Source organism: Poromitra crassiceps, assembly GCF_964638095.1.
Source record: "Poromitra crassiceps genome assembly, chromosome: 15".
Classification (NCBI taxonomy): domain Eukaryota; kingdom Metazoa; phylum Chordata; class Actinopteri; order Beryciformes; family Melamphaidae; genus Poromitra; species Poromitra crassiceps.
In genome coordinates, this window is record NC_139634.1 from 16,799,333 (window position 1) to 16,821,743 (window position 22,411).

General features: G+C 45.7%; 2 protein-coding genes across 2 annotated transcripts in view; both read right to left on the reverse strand.

Moving 5' to 3' along the window:
• The window catches only part of LOC310790427 (histone H3.2), a gene marked incomplete at its 3' end in the record, with an annotated part of 253,276 nt that overhangs the window by 154,329 nt on the left and 76,536 nt on the right, over window positions 1-22,411 (reverse strand). The gene's annotated exons all lie outside the window — the stretch shown is intronic.
• The window catches only part of jakmip1 (janus kinase and microtubule interacting protein 1), a gene marked incomplete at its 3' end in the record, with an annotated part of 31,065 nt that continues 10,778 nt past the window's right edge, over window positions 2,125-22,411 (reverse strand). The window contains exons 2-22 of the mRNA XM_083651634.1: window positions 20,679-21,002; window positions 18,722-19,054; window positions 18,168-18,329; window positions 16,501-16,713; window positions 15,427-15,540; window positions 15,064-15,210; window positions 14,643-14,810; window positions 13,233-13,292; window positions 11,040-11,168; window positions 10,705-10,833; window positions 9,708-9,791; window positions 8,622-8,684; window positions 7,918-8,016; window positions 6,834-6,935; window positions 6,676-6,729; window positions 6,506-6,571; window positions 5,661-5,729; window positions 5,293-5,370; window positions 3,964-4,185; window positions 2,502-2,567; window positions 2,125-2,175 (exon numbers count right to left, since the gene is read on the reverse strand). Of these exons, the coding sequence (XP_083507760.1) occupies window positions 2,125-2,175; window positions 2,502-2,567; window positions 3,964-4,185; window positions 5,293-5,370; window positions 5,661-5,729; window positions 6,506-6,571; window positions 6,676-6,729; window positions 6,834-6,935; window positions 7,918-8,016; window positions 8,622-8,684; window positions 9,708-9,791; window positions 10,705-10,833; window positions 11,040-11,168; window positions 13,233-13,292; window positions 14,643-14,810; window positions 15,064-15,210; window positions 15,427-15,540; window positions 16,501-16,713; window positions 18,168-18,329; window positions 18,722-19,054; window positions 20,679-20,834 (2,565 nt within the window). The 5' untranslated portion in view covers window positions 20,835-21,002. The remainder of the gene's footprint in view (window positions 2,176-2,501; window positions 2,568-3,963; window positions 4,186-5,292; window positions 5,371-5,660; window positions 5,730-6,505; window positions 6,572-6,675; window positions 6,730-6,833; window positions 6,936-7,917; window positions 8,017-8,621; window positions 8,685-9,707; window positions 9,792-10,704; window positions 10,834-11,039; window positions 11,169-13,232; window positions 13,293-14,642; window positions 14,811-15,063; window positions 15,211-15,426; window positions 15,541-16,500; window positions 16,714-18,167; window positions 18,330-18,721; window positions 19,055-20,678; window positions 21,003-22,411) is intronic.

The window sequence follows — 22,411 nt, forward strand, 5'->3', positions numbered from 1 at the left end:
GGTTTATGCAGCCATGCCTGTGCATGTATCCCTAAGACATCCAGAGTACTCACCATGGTCCTGACCTCCTGCCGGAGCATGTGGAGTCTCTGGTCCAGTCTCTGGGAGTGTTGCATGCTATTGCTGGGCCAGTGGAGGTGGCTGAGCTGGAGCTGCAGACCGCTCTCTGACCTCTCTAACTCTCTGATCCTGCCACCGCAGCACAACACAGACAAGCTCGCGTTACATTAGCTTAATGTTAGCATTGAACATAGCAGCATCACACAAATATTAGCATTTAGCCAAAAGGTTTGATTACTTCCTCAGTTCTTTGATTCAGTTTTACCTATCACTCTGAGAAAAGATGAAATCAAGCAAAGAGAATCCACAATAGTAATTCCAGGGTCGATGTGAGCAGCAGTGTTCTCGTGTAAGTGTGTAGGGCACTCAGGTGTGTGTGATACGTGATATCGCCTTGGCCATATGGGAGCATGTAGTAGTGGGTGTGTGCATGTGTCACTGGATCCCCTCTGCCCCAGTCTCTCACCTGTTCCTCAGGTGGCTGTCGGGCTGGTTGGTCAAGCTGGCATTCTGCTCTAGGACCTTTACTCTGTCACACAGAACCCGCAAGTCCGAGTCCGGGTCGGTACGCGGTGAGTCTGTTACCATGGCTACGGGACCGCTTCCGGTCGCCGCCCCGTCCAACGAACTCACGTGATCCGCCATTGGTTAAGCCCGGGTCTCGGCTGTAGCGTGTGCCGACTAGATGAGGTCCACCTGCAGCAGGGGAACCCATGATGTCAAGCTTCAGTACAGGGAGGACGAAGGAAAACGATTACACTCGCATGTCTTCCCTTCTCTGTCCCTTACCGTTTACATGGTCATTGTACAAATACATAGATATTGAAAAAGACACACACAGTCACGCACACACATGCAAATACGTTGATCTATTATTCACAATGTCAACAGCTTGATAGCAAGCTGCCGACCACAGGTATCTCTCAAGTTACCCCCCTCCTCACCCTGCCCCCACCCACACACACACATTCCACAAATCCCTCCATCCTGAAAACTTCAGCTCCAGCATTTATGCTATTTAAGTAACTTTGGTTACTGCATAACTAGCATTGCAGCCAATGAACAACCAGTTCACATTAGTATGACCAGACAATGATACATCTGTTGTGATTTGTATTCTTGTATTTGAACTTGAAATTGTTGAGTAATAAACAAATTGTCGTAGCAATAGATTTATGGAGGAGTACATTCTGAGCCGATAAGTAGCAGCATTACATTACATTACATTACATACATAGCATGAGTAGTAACCTGATTTTTCTGCTCCATAGACCGTAGTCTCGTCTTCTCAATGCCCAGGCCAGCTGCGAGTGAGTTCACTTTTTCTTCTGTGAACTTAGTTGTACTGTTGTTGTCATGGAAACGCCATGGACGCTGGACTTTGGCCAGGCAGACCCATATCCAGGCGAGCACTCCAGCAGCTCGGTCACCCCGTTCACTCCTCCCCATCTCTCCACCCTCTCCTTTCACTCCTCTGTGTTCCCTTCTTCTTCTTCTCCTCCTTCCATCTCTCCATCTGTGATTCCTCCATCATTGTCTGGCTTGGCATTCCTTCAACTGAGGCCGTCTCTCTTTAGTCATTCCTCTGATTCAGAGTTTTCTCTCAGTAAGTCCATGCATTTGGTAACTCACACAGGAGTTAGGGTTCATGTTCCAGGTCCAAGAGTAGAGAGAGTAGATATCATTTATAAATAAAAACACGCTTTTTTTCTCATATGTATCTGGATATTTGTTACATTTTCAAATACGCTTGCATTCCGTTAGGGTCTTCCACAAAAAGTGCATGTTTATCAAAAAGGCCATAAGGTTTTGTGAACTGTCTACAAATGCATAAAAAAACAAATAGGTTGTGTTTTGTCCTCACTCGCCTCCTGAGCGCCTTAGCACCTGAGGGAAAAGGAAAACGTATTTATCGCCCTGCCTCATCATCATCATCATCATCATCATCGTCTTCATCATCGTCATCATCACTGCACTAAGTAATGGCAAGATAGAGCAGATATATGTGATGCTATTGATGCAGTGAAAACAGATGTTACCTGATGTCGGTCCGTGTCATTTTCATTAAGGCCAAAGAATAAATGCTAAAGAGAAAAACAAAAAGAGGAACAAAAACTAAAGAAAACAGGGGGGTTTTGTCAACAAGGGCAAAAGAGAGGAAAAAGAAAAAGAGTGTCAATAAGTTGATCTTATAACACAAAAGCACAGGGCATCAGCAGATACATACATTCTCTCTCTCTCTCTCTCTCTCTCTCTCTCTCTCTCTCTCTCTCTCTCTCTCTCTCTCTCTCTCTCTCTCTCTCTCTCTCTCTCTCTCTCTCTCTCTCTCTCTCTCTCTCTCTCTCTCTCTCTCTCTCTCTCTCTCTCTCTCTCTCATCCCTCTAGCCAGCCATGACCAGACCACATTCTCAGAAAGAAACAGGTAAAGACACAATGTGTACCTTTTCCTCTATTTCCTTTATTTGTCTCTTTTGCATGTCAAGCCTGCCCTCCAACTCTCTAATCCTCTGTAAGGCAAACGAGACAGGAACGTTTAGACGATCAAATGTGTGAAAGCAGGAGTATGTATACAGTGCTCATATACAGGATGGAATGTGCAACTTCCTTCTCTATTTAACAGCTTTAAAACCATTTGGCCAAATCTCATATAAACCTCCCTATTTGTCAAAAGGGACCTGGTTATTAAACAGTTAATAACAGCTACTTCCGTAATGTACTCCCAAATCCTGCTTCCTTCCCATCATGCTCTCTGTCTCCATGGCAGCTGTTGCTCAGCGTCAAGTAAGAATGAGTTGCCATGGCAACTGGAGCACAGGACAATGAACAGAGGAGGTGACTCCATCTTTGAGCTGGTAAACCTGAGCAGCTGGTTGGCTGAATCTGGGCTAACACGTTGGCTTACAAAGCCCTGAGCGCTCCAAATTGTTTGGAAACAGAAAATGTGTCTCGTTAAGGTTCCTTTCAGTGTAGAAAAAAGGGACTCACAGCTTTGGCAAACGCACCAGGACAGGCATGAAAGTGTGAAGCTAAAATAGAAGCCTTTGCATTTTAATGAATCTCTTCCTAATGAGTCGTATTGAATCTTTGGCAGTGTTGCAAAACAGCTATTTATCCACACCGATGCTGAGTGCTTCCCCTGAACGCAGCTCATTCATAAGAAAAACCACAAAGCAGCTTAGGTCCTAATCACTAGACCACAGAGTCAGCCAAGGGAGCGGGGAAGTGTGTAAATAAAGACCAACTGAGGGGAATATTAGGTACGAGTTTTACAGGACGTTGAAGTGAGAGGAGATGCTGAATGTTGGAGAGATATTCCTTAGATAGTCCCTAGATCTCTGTGCTACACTGCAGGCAAGTACACAATATACTGAGTTTCTCTAAATGCATCTTTGATTCGTTAGTATTATTTCATGTGTAGTAGATTAATAATGCATTGTCAATGTCTTGTGGTTAGAGGTTAGGAGGAGTACAGTGTTAGTTATACGTATATATGAGAGATTCAAATGAATATAATGGTTGTTGATGTAGTTGATGCATATACTGTTCAAGCCATGGGTACAAGACTACTGTGAGGTGCTGAGGAGTGGAGGGATACTCGGACCATGACACACACACGCACATGTGCGCGCATGCACACTCACACACACGCACACACACACATGCTCTCTCTCTCTCACACACACACACACACACACACACACACACACACACACACACACACTCTCTCTCTCACTCTTCCATTGACACATATGCACTTGCCCCAAACAGCTAGAGGTAGGACAGAGAGGGATACTGCATCTTTTTCTTAGCACCAGAGGTTTGTTGGGGTCAGAGGTCAGACGGATTGAGAACGGTAGGACTCTGTAGGTCACCTGACTGGGTTTGTTCTAAGGCAAGCCTTACCTGGTGGGCCTGCTGTAGGAGCTCCATGCGCTCCTGTAAGATCTGACTGTCATACTGTCGGCTCTGCCGGAGAATCTGCCGGCGCAGATTGTCCACGGCAGGCCTCAGCTCCTCCCTCTGCCTGTCTGTCAGCGACTCGCCCTGCACCACCGCCTCCCGGCCACACGGTGACTCCACCTGCTGCAGAGCGTTATACAGCGTGGCCTCCAGCTCCTCGATCCTCTGCACAGCCAGCACACACACACACGTACACAAGCACACACACGGAGACGTGCACATGCGCATGCATATAAATGCAGGCATGCACAAGTACACACGAGGATGCACGCACACCAACAGACACACATATGCACATATGCACACACACACACACACACACACACACACACACACACACACACACACACACACACACACACACACACACACACACACACACACACACACACACACACACACACACACACACACCACTGTGACCACGGCAGATATGGAGAACACTGTTCCCACTTTATCTTAGGGGTTATTTGGGCTAGGCACTTACATGGTAACTATTAATATTAACACTGACACTGTTTTGATTCATTCCCCTACCATGTATTCCTGTGTGTCTAACTGTTCCAATGCAGTTACCATGTAAACACTAAGCTTTAACCAACACAATATAAAGTGGGACCACAAACACAAATCAACACAGAAACAACTCACCAAATCAAATGGTTAAAATCATATGGAGTGATAGAAGTGTTTAGTTCTGCTATATGCATACAGCCTGAGTCAGTGTAAAGTAAGACGAGAGGGGAGGGAAGTTAATTCATAAGATCGTTCAGTAATCTGATATCAAAACCCTATCAAAGTGGCTGGCTGGAATTATTCTATTCAGTCCACTTGGATACAGCTATATAGGATGACCATAAATACATGATATCTTAATTATTCTCTCCAGTTTGCCGTTCTTTGAGAAGAGTTAGGCCAGTGAATGAGCAACCAAATACCTCAGCCAATTCAATGTCTTGTATTGTTCAGAGCATTTAGACGTCACTAGTAAAAGATGCAGTATCCCGACACAATATGACAAATTTGACCTTCATGGCGCACATTGGATTCATGATGTTTAATGGGGTCCCAAATGTTTATGTTTCATGCTTGAATGACAACGTTCCACCTGTGCATTCCTCGATCACTCTATCATCAACCATTCGGCTTTGTACGTAACCGTGATTAATGTTGTTATTAACAAAAATTGTTTAAAAGATTGTGTTTTGGCTATAAGAGAGGTGTTACAGCCAGGTGTAACCCATCTGTACCATACTGCTCCAGGCTCCGTACCATGTAGGCCTGGTCCAAGGCCTGTTTCCTATAGTCCAGCTCCTCCTCCAGGAAGCCCTTCTGCTTACTGAACATCTTCTGCAACAAGATGTGGCATTATATATAACCCAGGACATGGCATCACAAGAGGAAAGTAGACTGTATATAGAGTGAGGAATACAGGGTGGGCTAAATTTAGCAGGCTGTGTGGACTTTTAAGTACAGCTAAGTGGAGCAGAGGGAAACAAGCATAAATAGCTTGCTTTGTGTGTATAACAGTTATAAGTCTATGGAGGCTGTGGGAATAAATCAAAGTCAAGGACACTCAATTTGGGTGACAAACTGTGCCTGAACACTTGATGTATTCTGAGACAAAATCTGCTTTTCACCTTGTCCTTTTCTAGGTCAATCATCTTCTGGGTGAGGGCGGCCTCCGTATTGTCTATCTGCTTCAACCACTGGAGAGGGACAGTGGGGAGAGAGGAGGAGAGGTGCTGGATTAGCGTTTTGTGCGTTAGTTAGATTTTCCAGATTTATAAACAAAAGTATTTGCATATACATTCATTGAGCACTTTATTAGGAACACCTTACTAATACTGGGTAGGTATCTGCTTTCAGCTCGATGTCAACCGGCTACCAAAGTGATACCTGCCTCAAGGGTGGACGCGCCGTGCATTCTGAGATGCTTTTCTGCTCACCACAGTTGTAAAGAGGTGATCGGAGTTACAGACGCCTTTCTGTCAGCTCCAACCAGTCTGGTTCTCCTCTGACCTCTCTCATCAACAAGGCGTCTCTGTCCACAGAACTGCTGCTCACTGAATGTTATGTGGTTGTTTTTTTCCCATAACATTCAGTATAACCTCTAGTCTGTTGTGCATGAAAATCCCAGGAGATCAGCCGTTTCATAAATACTCAAAACAGCCCGTCTGGCACCAACAGCCATGCCACGGTCAAAGTCACTCAGACCACATTTTTCCCCAGTCTGATGCGTGATGCTGACCTGTATCTGCAGGATCGTATGCATCTTGCACTGCTGCCACAAGGATGTCTGATGTATACAAGTGTTCCTAATAAAGTCCTTGTGAGTGTATCTTTGTTCTGAGGACATTGGATCAACAGAAATTAACCAAATGCACCAGCTGCAGTGGGAGCCAGCAGTGCTATGGCAACATTTGTCCACAGGGTGTCGGCAGAGATGCAGCAGCCAGGTGACGACAGATGGATTTCCAATTACCTTTTCACATAGAGAAAGCACCGTCCCGGCCTGGATCACCGCTACCTGCTCCTCATTACGTAGATTCTACAGAAAACCCCATACGCAGGTAGCGTTAATACAGAGGATGACGCTCTGATGGGGGCTATTAAAGGCAATGGCGCTCATAGTAATCCAGTGTTTGAACTCACCCCGTTATCTCCCAGGATATCCAGTTTCTTCATCAGCTCAGGAATGATTACATCCTGCAAAGAGTTCAAAACCAGATATATCAGGTTGAGTGTGTGTAGGAGAATCTTAATGTAGAAGAAATTTAGTGTGTGTGTGTGTGTGTGTGTGTGTGTGTGACCTTAACCCCCTCCTGGTGACAGTAGATCTGCAGGGCGCTGCTGCTGTTCTCGGGGAAGGCAGACATGTGGAGACTGAGGGCGGGAGATCTGCGCTCCCTCTCCTACAGGGAGGATACACCATGTTACTATTCTCTCTCACACACACACATCTAAAATGCATCAACCAAACTAACAAGGTTTTCTACCTGCTATTAAATAAACATAATAGTGGAGCATACCAACAGTGGTGGAGAGACTGATTGTGATCCACATATACGGATTGTGAGTAACAGTATATGCGGATTTCAAAGTGTGTAAATGAGGGATGACGTGTACTTACATGGTATTGAAAGCATCAGGATCTGTCAAAATGAGGGAGGGGGGAAACCCATAGGTTTAAATGGGAGGAAGAAACCAAAGCAATAGGGAAGGGGGTGAAAACATGCTGAAACTCAAGACAGAGAATGCGTGATTTCACAAGGATGGCATTCTCTATGGATGATGTTCTCTCTGTATTATTCAGATAGAACAGCAACAAACATGTGATGCAATATTAACTCATATGAGTGATGTCCTACTATTCGGTCAGGGTGCCTAGTTTCATTAAACATATGGTACTGTATATAAAATGATATGGATAAAGCTTCAGGAAAAGATACTGAAGAGATAAATGACAATCCTTGTAGGTCTCAAGACCCCAGGCCCCTAGAGGATTGTTATTGGAGTATATGATTATATTATGGTTCACTGTTGACCTGCATGGTGCATGGAAACAAAACGTATGGCATGCATGCAAACATGAGAGACAAAATGAACAAAGATGGGGTTGCATGGTGAACTTAAATACATTTTTATTCCATTAAAAATTATATTCATCACAACACAACATTTTTGTACATTTTTCAGTAAAAAAATATTCCAGTTTGGTGAGAGTCGCCATGCAAAACAAGGAGACGCGGGTATAACTCAAGAGGCGTGTGTAGTCTGTGCCCATGTCTGTCTGTCTGTCTGTGGGGTCAGTCACTGTATGTAGGTCTTGCGTCTGGAGGTGAGGCTGTTGGTTTCGCCACCTGGTGACAGTTTGATGGTGGTACACTCTCTTACTTCCAGCTCCAGCACCCTGAACTCCAGCAGCTCATTCTGGTCCCGCGCGTCCTGGACCTCCGCGTGCAGTCGCGACTCAGCCTGCTGCAACACACACATCTACACACACACACACACACACACACACACACACCCATGAGGCTCAGCAGAACATCCTGACTAGGCATAATGAATGATGTACAGAGAGAGCAAGCTAAAAAATAATAATTGCACGGAATTGCCTGATAACATGTAATTAGAGGTCATTCTGACACAAATTAGATGGTTTGTGGGTTTTGCAACAAGTGAAATATTCTGAATAATGACTGTAATTGTAGAGTATTTCAGTGTTTTTCAGTTAGCTAAACATAATGCCAAATCTCCATAGTAGCCTTGAATCTGCGGTCATTTTGCTAGCCTTCTATCCACGAACAGGGTCATATATCAATGAAGGGATAACACTATAAGTGTACAGGGGGGTATACGAGATCTCAATGTCAATGCTCCAGTGGTACGCAACCTTGCCCTACTCAGGAGCCACATTGGTGGAGAAAATCTTTATTCTTATTTGTTTATTTATTTATTCATTTCAAGTAGGACTTAAAAGAGCCACAACTACCCATAAAGCAGCGCATGTGGCTCTAGAGCCTCGGGTTGAGTATCACCGCCCCAGACAAAGTGATGTGCTGATGATACAGTATTGAGAATGGCCAAATGCCATTTACCTTCTCGTGAAGTTCTTGGTTGGTCCTGAGAAAGTACTGCTTCTCCTCTACCCATTTGGAGTCCTGCCATCACAACCAAACACAACATCATCAAGAAACACACTGAGAGGTGCACATCAAACAACGAGAAGAAGAACCAAGACAAAGGATCCCCCAACAACATGAGTTCAACTGTCAGCAACACCACCAATCAGCCCAGAGCCTACCGCCCAGATCACAACAGTGGCCATCTACCGCTATGCTACATGATGACACGTGCAAACCCAGACACAAACAGGCAGGGACAGAAATGGCAGTAACAGAAGTTTATTGATTCAGAGAAATAAAGTCCACTCCCAAGATGACAGAGCAGAAAAAGCTGCGTTCACAGTCATCACAGGTGTTCACAACAGCAGCAGAACAGAAGGCACTGAGGTGAATCACAGAGGTGCAAGAGAACAGTGCTGCATCAAGCCACAGTGGAACAGGCAACAGGCAGTGAACATGCAGTGACAAAAAACTGAGGAGAATGTAAAAGTAAGCAGAGAGATATGAACTACAGAGTATAGTAATGTGTCCAATGTTTCATAATATTAAATTAAGGTAAGAACTAAAGTGGGCCATAGCAGCATCTCTTTCTATCAACTTAGCTTAACACAATAGCCAATGCCTGTAAAAGGTATTGCACATCACATCACTCAAGAAGTTTGGTTCTCAGTCAAAGGAATGATTTATGATGACTTTCCCAAGTTTGAAATGAACTAAAATCAACTTTAACTTGCATCTTCATATTTGCATCACGGCAGATATAATTGAATTAAAGTTCTTGCAAGTATCAATCTATTTATGATCGCTATGGATCAAAGTTGGTTCGGCCTCTTCTCCAAGGTCGACAGCACTGAAGGGCCCAGAAAGAAAAAGGAACCAACAACAGGGAAAGAGAGAGCGGGGGGGAAGGGGGAAGGGGGTGGAGGCGGAGCATGCGGGCGCAGCGCTGTGACATCACACAGGCGGGACCCGGTCGGCATAGGGCCAGGCCAGGAGCAGAGCGGCCAGACAGACAGGGAGGGCGGCCAATGAGAGCAGGAGCAGGGGCGTCTGTGTTACCTGCCCCCTCTCGGCCAGGGCTTTCTCCAGGTCGCCCATCTTGGCCTGGCAGCTGCTCAGCTCAGCCTGCAGCTGCTCGCGTGTCTGTGGGAGGCAAGTTCAGCCAATCAGGGACTAGTCGCATGGCAACATCGGGAGACATACTAATTATTATTGCATTGTATTCTAGATAAAACTATAAAGGCAAAAGATGAATCCTACTAGGACTGGGCAATATATCAATACTAAAAATATTGATTGCTTCACGCGCTCCTTTCTCGCGTGTGCATGCTCGGCCACTCAGCTGACAGGGCTCATTTCTACCGCGCCTCGTTGGTTTGCCCTCGAGGTCTCGGCCGCTTCGCGGGCTCGCAGACGCAGGTCGCACGCTGCACATGCTAGCCCTGTCGCAGATGCAGCTTCGGCCTCGCCCGCAGCTCAGAATGCGAAGCGCATGCCAGTTGAGCAATTGTGGGCCGCGCAAACCCTTGCCTTATTATAGTAGTGAGATTATATCAATATCCTGATATGAGACTAGATATCGCCTTAGATTTTGAATATCATAATACCATGATATGGCATAAGTGTCGTATTTTCCTGCTTTTAAAGGCTGCATTACAGTAAAGTGATGTGATTTTCAAAACTTACCAGTCTGTGCTAGCTGTTGTCTGCCTTTACTCACTTAATCATTATATCCACATAATTGAGTCTTGTTGTAATAAATGTGCTTGTGACATCTCACATGTGGCTTTGATTTTCAACTGAACATTTAGCCCACTTTGTAGAAAATACTGTAATATACCGTACTGTATATCGCCATTCAGCCTACAAATACAGAGATATGATTTTTGGTCCTTCCCAGCCCTAAATCCTACTACTACTCACTATATTTGGAAGTGATATTCATGCTTTGGTTAAGGCAAATGGTGCATGGGTCACAAGGAGGCATGACTTTGTTATTGCGGGTTGTGTCGTGTTACTTTGTGTCAGTGGAGAGGGTAAGAGTGATCATACAGACCCTGGCCTCCCTCTCAGCATCCAGAGATCCACCCGCCTGCTCCTGCAGGAGGGCGTAGGCCCGCTGGAGAGCCTGGTACTCCCTGGTCAGCTGACGGAAACGCAGCTCCGACTCCTCACGGGTAACAGTCTATGGTGACGAAAGAGAGGCGGGGTGAAACACACACACACCAAAACAAACACCAACTGCACTTCAGCTGCTTACTTTAATTTATTTGTAAGCCACACTATTTCAATGGTCCGTTTCTGTCAGTTACTGTTCATGGTTCCTTAAAAACGCTATGCAATATGCTGTAAGTACCAGGGTTTTTCGATATTGACAGAGGAATTTCTTACATCTTCCAGGTCTTCCTCTGGAGTGGCAGGGGTGCGGTCGGTGAGGTCAGTGTTATAGGAGGTCAGGGAGGAGGTCTCCGAGTCGGCCGACTCCTCGTCAAATCCAAAATATGTCTCCACAACATGCCTCTGCAGAGAGGAGGGGGGGGGGGGGGGAGCCATGCACAAGAAAATCACACCTGAGATTATGCACTTATGACTTAACAAACATAAGAACAACGTAAGAAAGACACAGCCTATACTCCTCCTACCACACAACATCCAGCCACTTCTTTCTTACTATTGTCGTCTTTCCGACCCCACACAGTCCAACACACAGTCCTTACCATCGTGTTTGTAAGTCATCTCCTGGCAACCAGAGAAGTATAGACAGACCAGAGCGCACAGGCAGAGAAAGGAAGAGAAGTAGAGGATGAGTTGGAGGTACTCCGTCATATTGGAACTAGACTAAAAACGCCCAGGCTGAACTATTAGGACCTTGCCAAAATACATCTATCACGCCCGGATCGATAGCGGCCGGTCTATACTGCGCACTGCAGGCCTCGAGACAATGACGAGCTCGGGAACATCCAATCTACTGCTTCAGCAAAATGAAAGAGTATCTTCTGCTCCGCGGCTCCCAGTTCATGCACTCAGTTTGTGCTTTCAATTCCCAACAAAAGCGACAGTCGTCCAGGTGCGAGTGCCCAACCTCACATCCACCTCGCCAAAGTCACAGACTGCTTCCAACAGGAGGAGATGTGGGAGATAATGTGACGTGCATCATCTACAAACGCCTCCTTTCCTAGCAACATCAGACTCTGCAACCTCCCCTGGTGTCCCAGCTTAATCACTGACACACACACACACACACACACACACACACACACACACACACACAGACACACACACAGACATACAGACACGCACGCGCGCGCGCCTATTTCAGCAATTACCTCATCTCTGAAAGAGCCTCTTCTAATTAGAGATCCTCTTTCCTCACTCACACACATCACATGGAACCACCAACACAAGCAGAAGAACTGCTGCACACAGCTTTCTAGTTAGTAGTTCCCTTTGGGATGAATGCATTGCACTTAGAGTAATACGAAATACAGTGAAATCATCATGGCAGAATAAAGCAATTTGTGGGTGTGTGTGTGTGTGTGTGTGTGTGTGTGTGTGTGTGTGTGTGTGTGTGTGTGTATGTGTGTGCGTGTGTGTGTGTGTGTGTGTGTGTGTGTGTGTGTGTGTGTGTGTGTGTGTGTGTGTGTGTGTGCGTGTGTGTTGACTCAGTATGGTGCTCTCAGCTGTCAATATTGTCTCCTGAGCCCAATTAGACACACACATGCAGACACACACACACACAATCCGAATCCCAACAACCCAGACAGCAGGGGGTGCTGGGAGGAAGGGACTCTCGGTGGGGCCCGCTAGGGCCCCGCCGAAAAAAATTTGACGTTTTTTTTTACATTTTTTTGCCATATTTAGAGGAATATCTCATTTTAAATTAACATTAGGATACTATTGTGATGTAATTATTCAGTATTTTCTCCTTTTCTCACTCATTCAGAGCAAAGAGGGAGATATATAGCATGATGATAATGCTCTATATCTCCCTATTTGCTCTGAATACACCAGTTAACATGACACAGACTTAACATGACAGAAATATTATCAGCAAACTTAATGACTAGACTAAGTATTCTGATCTGAATGGCATATATCAAGAAACATTGACTCCTCTCTTTGCTGTATAGTGGGAGGTGCATTTTTGAGTAGGCTATTAAAATAGCATGTCAAGTTCACATTTCTTTATTGCCAGATTAAACAATTCGTATTGGTTGTTGGTTGGTTCAACACAACATGTGCGTGCATGCGCGCTTCTTCTTCTTCTCTAGCCTACAAGCATGTAACTTCCTTGATTGTTATTGTTGATAATTCTATTTAAATAGGCTACATTTTCATTTCCCGAAACATTCTTAAACAAGAAAGGAACATAGTGCACTGCAAAATATTTTTAATTACATTTGTAAAAAAAAAAAAAAAAAATTTTTTTTTTTTTTTTTTTTTGGAAAAAATCTAGGGGGTGCTGCAGCACCTGCAGCACCCCTACTTCCCGCGGGCCTGAACCCAGAACGTGATGATCAGTCAACCACAGACAGGGTGGTTGCTCAGCGACTAACTAATACACACACACACACTTACACTTACTTTAGATAGTTTGAGAGGTTTCCTCTTGTTCTTTTTGCTGATCACTAATCGATCACGTTCCTGAGGAGACAACACAGCACATTAGCGTCTCAGACATCCTTGGCATGACCAGGGAAGGTGACGGTCTAAGGGCCTGTGTCCACCTAGCGTCTTTTCCTCAGGTCCAGCGTCTTTTTTCAGTTGTTTCCAATGGGGGGAGAGCGTATGCGAGCGCACATGGACGTCTATAGAAAGTGCGCTGCACACAGCGTCTATTTTCAGAGCGCTCTGGCGTTTTCGTGCGCCGGCTCCCAGCGCTCCCAGCTGAGAATAATTTAACTTTTCAGAAAGACGCTGATGTTGGGTGCTCCTTTTCTGGCAACTAATCATATGGAGAAACTATCACAACAGAGACAGAAAGGCTCAATTGTGGGAGAGATTGGATAGACACTTAATATTTCTGGTGAGTGTTGTGCTTACTGCTTTTAATAGCGTAGCCTACCTGTGTTGTTAGCTTGCTAGCTGTCAGCTATCAAGCTCCTACCGCACTGAACTAAACGTTGCTTCCTTGTTGTATATTGTGCGCTGGGATCAGCGCTCCCCAGCGCACTCCCAGCGTTTAATGTCGGAAAAAGACGCTAGGTGGACACAGGCCCTTAAGATACTACTTTGTGAGTTGCACTGTTTAGTAAAAAAAAAATAGCCATCATCAAAATAGTGAATGACATGTGGAAGTGTTAATGTTGTTCACTGCGTCTTCAAATGAAACAATAAAGATCTAAATAAATGAGCATGGACTATGGAAGATTCCAAATTCTACTGATTGCACAGTGAACAACATACTCAGAACGAGAGAGGGTGTGGGTGGAAGTGCTACATAATGAGAGAATTAGCAGCTACTGATTAGCATTTTGGGGATGAGAGGAGGTGAGGAGAATGGAGAGAGAGAGAGAGAGAGAGAGAGAGAGAGATATATGAAGGTGAGTGGGTGAGTGAGAGAAGGTCTGGAAAAATACAACAACCATGAATGACATAGGATTTCTGTTTAACACATCTATTAGTTGTGGTTTTACTTCAATATAGTATTCCGCATTGCATTAAGCCAAGTTACAGACCGTTTCTTTCCATGAACGCCCACTGATCCCCTCTGAAAATGTCATGGTCATGGTTCCCTTAATCTGCTTTTGATGTGGGGACGAGGTGGAGAGGAGCCACTTGGACTTAGGGACAATTACTTTTACAAGTCTTCATCCATGCCACCATTTGTTTTTAGGCGAGTCCTCTTTGACTTTCAAAACCAGTTTGAGCTCTCATGAAAGAAATCCTGATAGGTGATCGAGAAATAGAAACAGTGGAATTTTTCGAAGATTGGTCCAAGTACACTGTAACAAAACAAAACCATGCTAACGAGTCGTTGAGTGGAATCCTGACCTGCATGAGCTCGTCGATGATGCCACTTTGCTCGGTGACCTGCAGTTTGAGAAACTCCACTTCCTGCTCCTCGTGGGCGTGGCTTAGGTCCGTCAGTGAGCTGGGCCGCTTCAGCCCAGGCTGATGGGAGTGCTGTGACTGGGGCCGCGAGGAGGAAGCCCTCTCCTTCTGTGGGGGGGCAACAGAGATGACAGAGACCACATGATTGTATTTATGGTTGTATTTAATTATTGCTCATGCTGTTCCTCACATGGCCACTAGATGTCTTGCTTTCCCAGTGTTCATGTTCTCAACAAAAATCAAAAATTAAACCCAGTACAGCTGAACTTGTCTGAACTGCTCCATTAAAAAAAATCGACTCCTTTATTCTACTACAGTATTTAAACTTAAGTAAGGGTAAAACATGGCGGGTGTCTCTCACCATCTCGGCGTTCTCTCGGCTCAGGTTCTTGAGTTTCTCCTCCATGCGCTGCAGCGTCTGGAGGAGGTCGTCATTCTTCTTGGACAGCCGCTTGTTCTTCTCAAACAGGGGCTTCATCTGGCTCTCCGCCTCTCGCACCCGCTTCAACTGCACAGAGGAAGGAAAACGGAAGGGAAGAGGGGCAGATCGTAATCTTAAATCATTGTCTTCTAGTCACACGGGGTTTCTAGTTTTAGCCTCAATGGCAAGATCGAGGTTAGAGGGTTTCGAGAAGGAATGCAAGAATAACAATACAAGTTTGTGTATAAGTGTGCTTCCACACATGTGTATTTGTATCCATGTATAGGCGTGCGTGTTGCTCACTAGTTCGTTCCTCTCGTCGGCCAGCAGTGCGTTCCTGTCCTCCAGCTTCCTGATGAGCGAGTGGAGCTCTGCTATCTTCAGCTGGAACCTCCTCATGTCGCGCTCCTCTGCCTCCTGCACGGCGGGGGGGAGAGGGGAGGAGGAGGAGGAAGACCAAAACTGAGAAAGGGAGGACATGCAGGCGGGCGGGCGGTGGACAGGAGGAGAGGGAGGAGGTAATGAGAATGGAGGATGAGTTTGCATTTTGCAGTGTGACTGATCGCCTGCGTGTCAAAGTCATGTCCATGCCATGGGTGCATCTATGTACTGCACATGTCTGTCTCATTGGAAGTGTGCACACCTGCAGAGACATTGTTGGATGAATGTGAATGAGTTTTGTACGTATGCGTGTTATCATACGTGTGCACAGCATGATGTCTATCTGAAAAGCTATTGGGGTTAGTACTTAGACCCATGTATTGGTCCAGTTAGTATCGGCTTATTACTCAAATATTTTAATTACTTTGGGTTTTCCAAAAAATCTGATATATGCCAGCCTGTTATCCACCTCCAATATGATGGATGTTCGTCCCTGACTAAAGCTATCTCTTCCTAATAAATTGCTGAGGACTCATCCTGGGTAGGGTATCAGCTAGCAAAGTGACATCTGCCTGCAGTTTGGACGTGTTGTGAATTCTGAGATGCTTTTCTGCTCTCCACAGTTGTAAAGAGGTTATCTACTGTACCCTTTCTTGTCAGCTACAATCAGTCTGGTCAGTCTCCACTGACCTCTCTCATCATCAACAAGGTGTTTCTGTCCACAGAACTAAACCGCACTGGATGTTTTTCTTTTTCGCACCATTCTGTGTAAACTGAGACTGTTGTGCATGGAAATCCCAGGAGCAGTTTCAGAAATACTGAATCCAGCCCATCTGGTACCAACAATCACGCCACGGTCAAAGTCACTGAGATCACATTTTGAGTGTATATGCATGTACATCATGAGTATGTCTGTCTGTCTTTGCATGTGTGTGTGTGTGTCTGTGTGTGTGTGTGTGTGTGTGTGTGTGTGTGTGTGTGTGTGTGTGTGTGTACCTGGTTGTTGAGCAGGTCAGGCGTGTCCCCTAGCCCAGGCACCACCTCTCTCTTGGGGCTGCCGTGGTTGTATCTCTCGGCCTCTCGGACATGGCCCAGCTGCTCGTCCAGGGCGTCCTTCTGGAGCTGCAGCTTCTGTGCGTAGCCGGCCTGTGCCCCCAGCTCCCTCTCCAGGGCACACACCACCCGGTCCTTCCCCTTCAACTCATCCATCTGGAGACAGAATGATGGGGGGGGGGGGGGGGGAGTAAAAAGAAAATACGTGGTGAGATCCTATATATGCTATAGTCACAATATTACTAATTCAATTGGTTTCTTCTGTGATTATTTTTTTGGGGTGGGGGGTAGCTTGATCAATTTTTTTGTCAGACAAAAGTTTTACTCGATGTGTGACCAGTCAGAGTATAAATCAAACAAATTCTATTTCTGTGTGACTTATGTGCAAAAATGTGTGCTTGGTGTGAAACCGCTTTTACCTTTCATTACATTTGACTTCCATTCTTTCCCTCAGTTTACACCGTCAACCTAACAAGCTTTGTGCTCTATAGCTGAGGAACTTGCATACTTGCTTGCTTATTTACTGTATGTTGGTGACAGATATTGTTCTCCGGCTCTAATTAAGTCATGAAGCTTTCTTCTTGTTTGTGAGTTAACGCAACTTCCTCTAACTGTCCCCATTTCTACTTCCCCCGCCTGCTTTGGTTGTTCCTCTCCTGGTATTTCCTGCATTCCTGCATTCCTCTATCAATCAGCCAAGTTCTATACATACAGTATAACCTGTCAGCTTAAATCTATATAGAATTCCCCTTCCTCAAACAATCCCTTGATATTAATAATGCCTTTTATTGTGTCGTTACTGTACTGTATGTAATGTGGTTAACGCCGGGTAACTGCAGTAGGTATATAAATAGTGCTTTATCTTTGCAGATAAGCTGAAGCACACAGTGAGATAAAAGCCAGGCCAAGGCAGACAGTACAGCAATTAGTCTCCAACGTGCACACACACTATGTCAGTTAAATAAAGCCTGAGCTGGATCTCAGCTTCAGCAAGAAGGACAATATGGCCCAATCTCAAAGCAGCCCCTATCCACTGACGACCACTTCCCTACCAAGTGTCAGTCCAAATCAAGTGACACGACCACTTCCCTACCAAGTGTCACTAGTCCAAAGCAAGTGACACTGGCAGCTGCAGTGCGGAGGTGCCCTCAGATGAAGGGGGAGGGTAGAAAATTAAATGACAAACTATGAGACGCCCTCACCACTCTATCGGAAGGATTGCAGGATTGGAATCACCATGGCAACCATGGCCAACTGTGATTCACGTTTCATTCTCATCATGGTGCTTCACAGTAAAGTAAACCGGACAGTTTGTTTTGCATGCATAAAGACATTTATGAGTTTGCTACAAGTCAAGCAACCTTAAGGACAAAGTGATCTCCTCTTTTTTAGTTTTAAACTTCACCACACATTCTGTGATTTTGTTTGAGGCTGTAAAGTCAGTGTGAGGAAAACAAAGTGTGTGTGTGCATGATCAAAGATACTTGACACAGTAGATGTTTCCTCCAGTCTCCTGTTGCAGGTGCCCTTCCTGCTAGCTGATGTTTGAGTCTGCAGACTCACTATCAGAGGTCACTGTCTTTAACTGTGGCTGTACACTCTGGTCTCACCACTCGGCGGATGTCTCTCTCACAGTCCCGCTTGATGCGATGCACCTCATCCTGGTGCTGCTGGTAGGCTGTGCGTAGGTCGGCTGCTTTGGCCTTGTCTGCTTGCAGTGCGTTGGCCAGCGCCTCCTCAGCCTGTTTCCTGGCTGTCTTCTGCTCCTGGACCTGAGAAAGAACACACACACACACACGCACGCACACACACACACACACACACAACAAAGAGAGCCATGTGCACACAGATGTAAACATAAGTTGAATGCCATCAAACAATAGATGCCCTGTTTGTCTGAAAAGGCGACAGTGAAACAATAGCCTGGCAGCAAGTGCTTTCCCATAGCGCTTCCTGTTTTTTACCAAGGTTTTCACAGTCCCACATCAACAGTCCCACACACATGCTCATGCGTGTGTGTGTGTGTGTGTGTGTGTGTGTGTGTAACTTTGTTTACAGAAAGAAAACATGTGAAGCTTGTCATCCAAGAACCACATACTGTACGGTGCATTGAAAAAGTGTTCAACCCCGTCGACTTGTGTTGATGATGTTACAGCCCACCCACCTCCTGTTGTAGCTTTAGCCTCTCCCCATCGAAAGCCCTCCTGGCCTCCTCCCGGGCCTCTCCCAGCAGGGCGTTCTTCAGCTTGTCAGCCGCCCCGTCCCTCAGTGCGTTCACCAGCCCCTGGAGCCTCTGCACCTCTCCGTCGCGGATCTTGATGGCCCGGGCCAGCTCCACCTCGTGCTGCCTCGCCAGGCCCTCGCGGCCGGCCGCCAGCTCGCGCAGCTTCTCCTCGTGCAGTTTGGCCCGCAGGTCGGTGAGCGCCACGGCGTGCTTGTGCTGCTCCAGCTCCCGAGCCTGCCGCTGCTCCTGGAGCCGCTCGCGAAGCTTACACACCTGGCAGAGAGACGCAGAGGAGTGTCTATAGGGTTGGGCAATGGTATACATCCTCCTGTCAAGCAACCATTATCATATTATATATCACCGGTCCCCGATGTATTCATCCATTCACCCAGACAGTGTGTAGCACAGTGTTAAGGCTATCTTGTGTGCAGGCTTGAATAAATTTAAAATCAACTTGAGCAATTTTTTTGGCCCCATTTGAGTGTTTTATACACATTTAAATGACCACAGATCAAGGTAATTTAAATTAGCAAGAAATTGGCAGGGACATTTTCATTTGACAATTTCATCCAAATTGTCCAACCCTAATTAGCGCTGCCAACAGAGTTGGGCGGGGGGGTTATGTATTTGTTCCATTCCATCTGTCTGTGTGTCTGGCAGCGGGACATCTAAAAGATGTGCACAAAACTTTGTGGAAAGGTTGGACATGGGACAAGGAAGAACTGATTAATTTGTGATATCAATAATTGGCCAAAGGGGGATGTGATGGTGAGTGTGGCTCCTCACAAAAATGTATAACTTGTGAACAGATTTACATAACATCATTATCAAACTTTTGTGTGTTTATCAGCAAGTTCAGGTTTGTTGATTCATATAGCCCGAAATCACAAACATGTCTAAGGACTAAATGTGTTCAGCTAGAGCCAACTAAATCTAGATCTAACTAAATCTAACTAAACACATGCAATGAACAGAATTGAACAAACGTATGCACAGAGTCACTCTAATGCACACAAGGAAAAACTCCCAGAGAAAACCCTTAGTAGGCAAAATAATAATGGCAGGAACCTGGAGGGGGCCTCGGCCTCGGGCAGACAGAAGAAGAGTCAAACCCTCCATTATTGGCCAAATGAAGCAACATGGCGGCACTGGAGAGCTCTTTTCCAGTTGAGAGATAACCACCCTGACGGTTTTTCCAAAGCGTGGTCCAGCGGTAGAAGGGCAGCTCTAATTGCCATTGAACAGATATAGCTGATTGGCCACATGGAGTTGCAATAATGATCAAAAATGCTTAAAACAGGCTAGAACTCCTATTTCAAGTCCAGTCCAAATGTGTACATCATCCCCTGATGAGACACAAGTTGGTAACCAGGCATGGATGGAATTACTAACCTTTGGTGAAAATCCAACATGTGGAACTGGCACATCTTGACAATTGTATAGTGTTGGCGGAGGTATGTGCTCTAGTGATGAGTAATAAACTAGCTGTCAGTGTTAAATCAAGCTTTTTTGATATAATTATACCCCCTTCCTCTATCCGGACATCCGGACTAGTCGTGTCTATTAATAAAAAGACCCCAAGTGCATACATTTTTTAGCATAGTGGTAGTGGACCCAGTGGGAATTGAACCACTAACCCTGGCAGTGCTAGCAGTGCCATACATTAACAACCAGCAAGGGCAAACATTTCCCCAGGATTCAAAAACACAAGGAGCAACTTCTAAAGCAAAAACAACACTTCTCATTCAAGCTATTATTAATATCGTGATTATTACCATTGCTACCTGGGGGGACGTGCACATCGAGACATATTAGCTGTTCCTCTGTGAGCAATTTCTACTTCTCTACCAAAACTATCAGCCCCAATGTCCAGCCCCTCCTCTCTCCTCCTCCTCACCTTGCCCCGCTCCTGCTGGAGTTCTATCTGGACGTCCATGAGCTTGCTCCTCAGCTCCTCGTTGGTGGCCTGCACCGAGTCGGCCATCGCCTCCGATTTCTCCGGCTTCCTTCCCTTCTTAAGGGGCGGGGCCGACGGGGGTGTGGTCGATGACATAGCACTCTGGCCGCCCAGTCAGGACGGACATAGAGTGGCGTCGCTTTGGGGGAAACGGAGGAGAGAGTCAGACGCTGCTCTTCCTCCCTGCACGGCTGACCCCGCACATCATCATCATCATCATTGTTGTCGTCAAGTCTACATCATGGCTGGAGGGTGCTGAGAGTTCTATGAGGGAGGGAGAGAGGGAGAGAGAGGGAGAGAGACAGACAAACAGAGAACGGAAACAAGAAGGGAAAGGTTGGAAAAAGGGTGAGTCAGTGTTAAAAAGTAGGTTAGACCAAACGACACTCAGCATAACACTTCTGCACAATACTCAGGGCCAAAGCAACTTAGCCTGGGGAAAACAGACTATTTTTGGGACTAACATTCTACAATCTCCTCTGTCTGTCTCTCACACACAGATCCAGCTCCTCTGTCTGTCTCTCTCTCACAGACAGATCCAGCTCCTCTGTCTGTCTGTCTCTCTCTCACACACAGATCCAGCTCTGGCAGCTCACTGGTCATTCATCATAATCCTACTCCATTCCCTGGACTGTGCTTAGAGGCTCCACAGTGCATGACAATGTGTCTGTCCACAGGAGTTTGGGTCACTCTCCAGCCTCTCTCCATCTTCTCCTTCCACACATCTCTCTTTCTGTGGACTCATACATTCACCCTTTCCTAGTGATTCCCTACATCCCTCCACCCAGAGACCTCCTACCTACCTCTACTGTTCTGGACCTTCTGGAAGCACTGATCTAGCGCTGCTGGTCATAGCTGTCTCAGTTGCGATTACCACAGCAGAATCAAATGTAGCTAGTAATATTCACGTCACATTTTTGTATTGCGAAGTGAAATGTATTGAATTCCGATATATCGTCCCATCCAGTAATCGTGAAAGTCCTGAGCAATGGCTCTCTGTACTGTCAATGGCTCTCTACCAATGGAGTTCCAACAGTACAGTTTGAGTCCCAGAGAAGTCTCGAGAAAATGCTTTAAGCTCTTAGATACTCTCATTAATTAATTTCTGATCTGCTCATCCATCTCTGAGCCTTCTCTATTCCCTTCCTCTCCCTTCACAACCTGAGTGGATTTACATCTCTGAGATGGATTGATTTGGTCTGGCACGATGCACCAGGTACGTAAAGATGGCAGCCGCCTAAATTACTGTCATTCGATCCTCCTGCTGCATCCATCAGTGCAACACACCCCCAGCGTTCAGCTCCACCTTTTCCTCTGTAGACGTACTGGAAAGCGTGGAGTTGGAATGATTTTACTGGGTATAGAAAATGGTGTAAAAGCAGAGACCACATCATTTTTATATGCACCCGCTGAATTAAATTAACCTAAAAGGGAAACAATCCAACCCAAACAAATGCACAAACTGAGACGAATATACTCAAAGTAAACTGAAGAATTTCAATTAATAATTCGTTTAATCTCCTCCAGCCCTCTCTCTCTTTTCCATTGAAGCAAGGCTGTTGTAGTCTATGTTTGTTTATATAGTTTTGGTTGTGGCAAGGAGGTTGATGCCATGAGAGACGTTCACCAAGCTGGAAGTGGATTCCGCTCGTCTCTTCCTGGGATTAATTGTA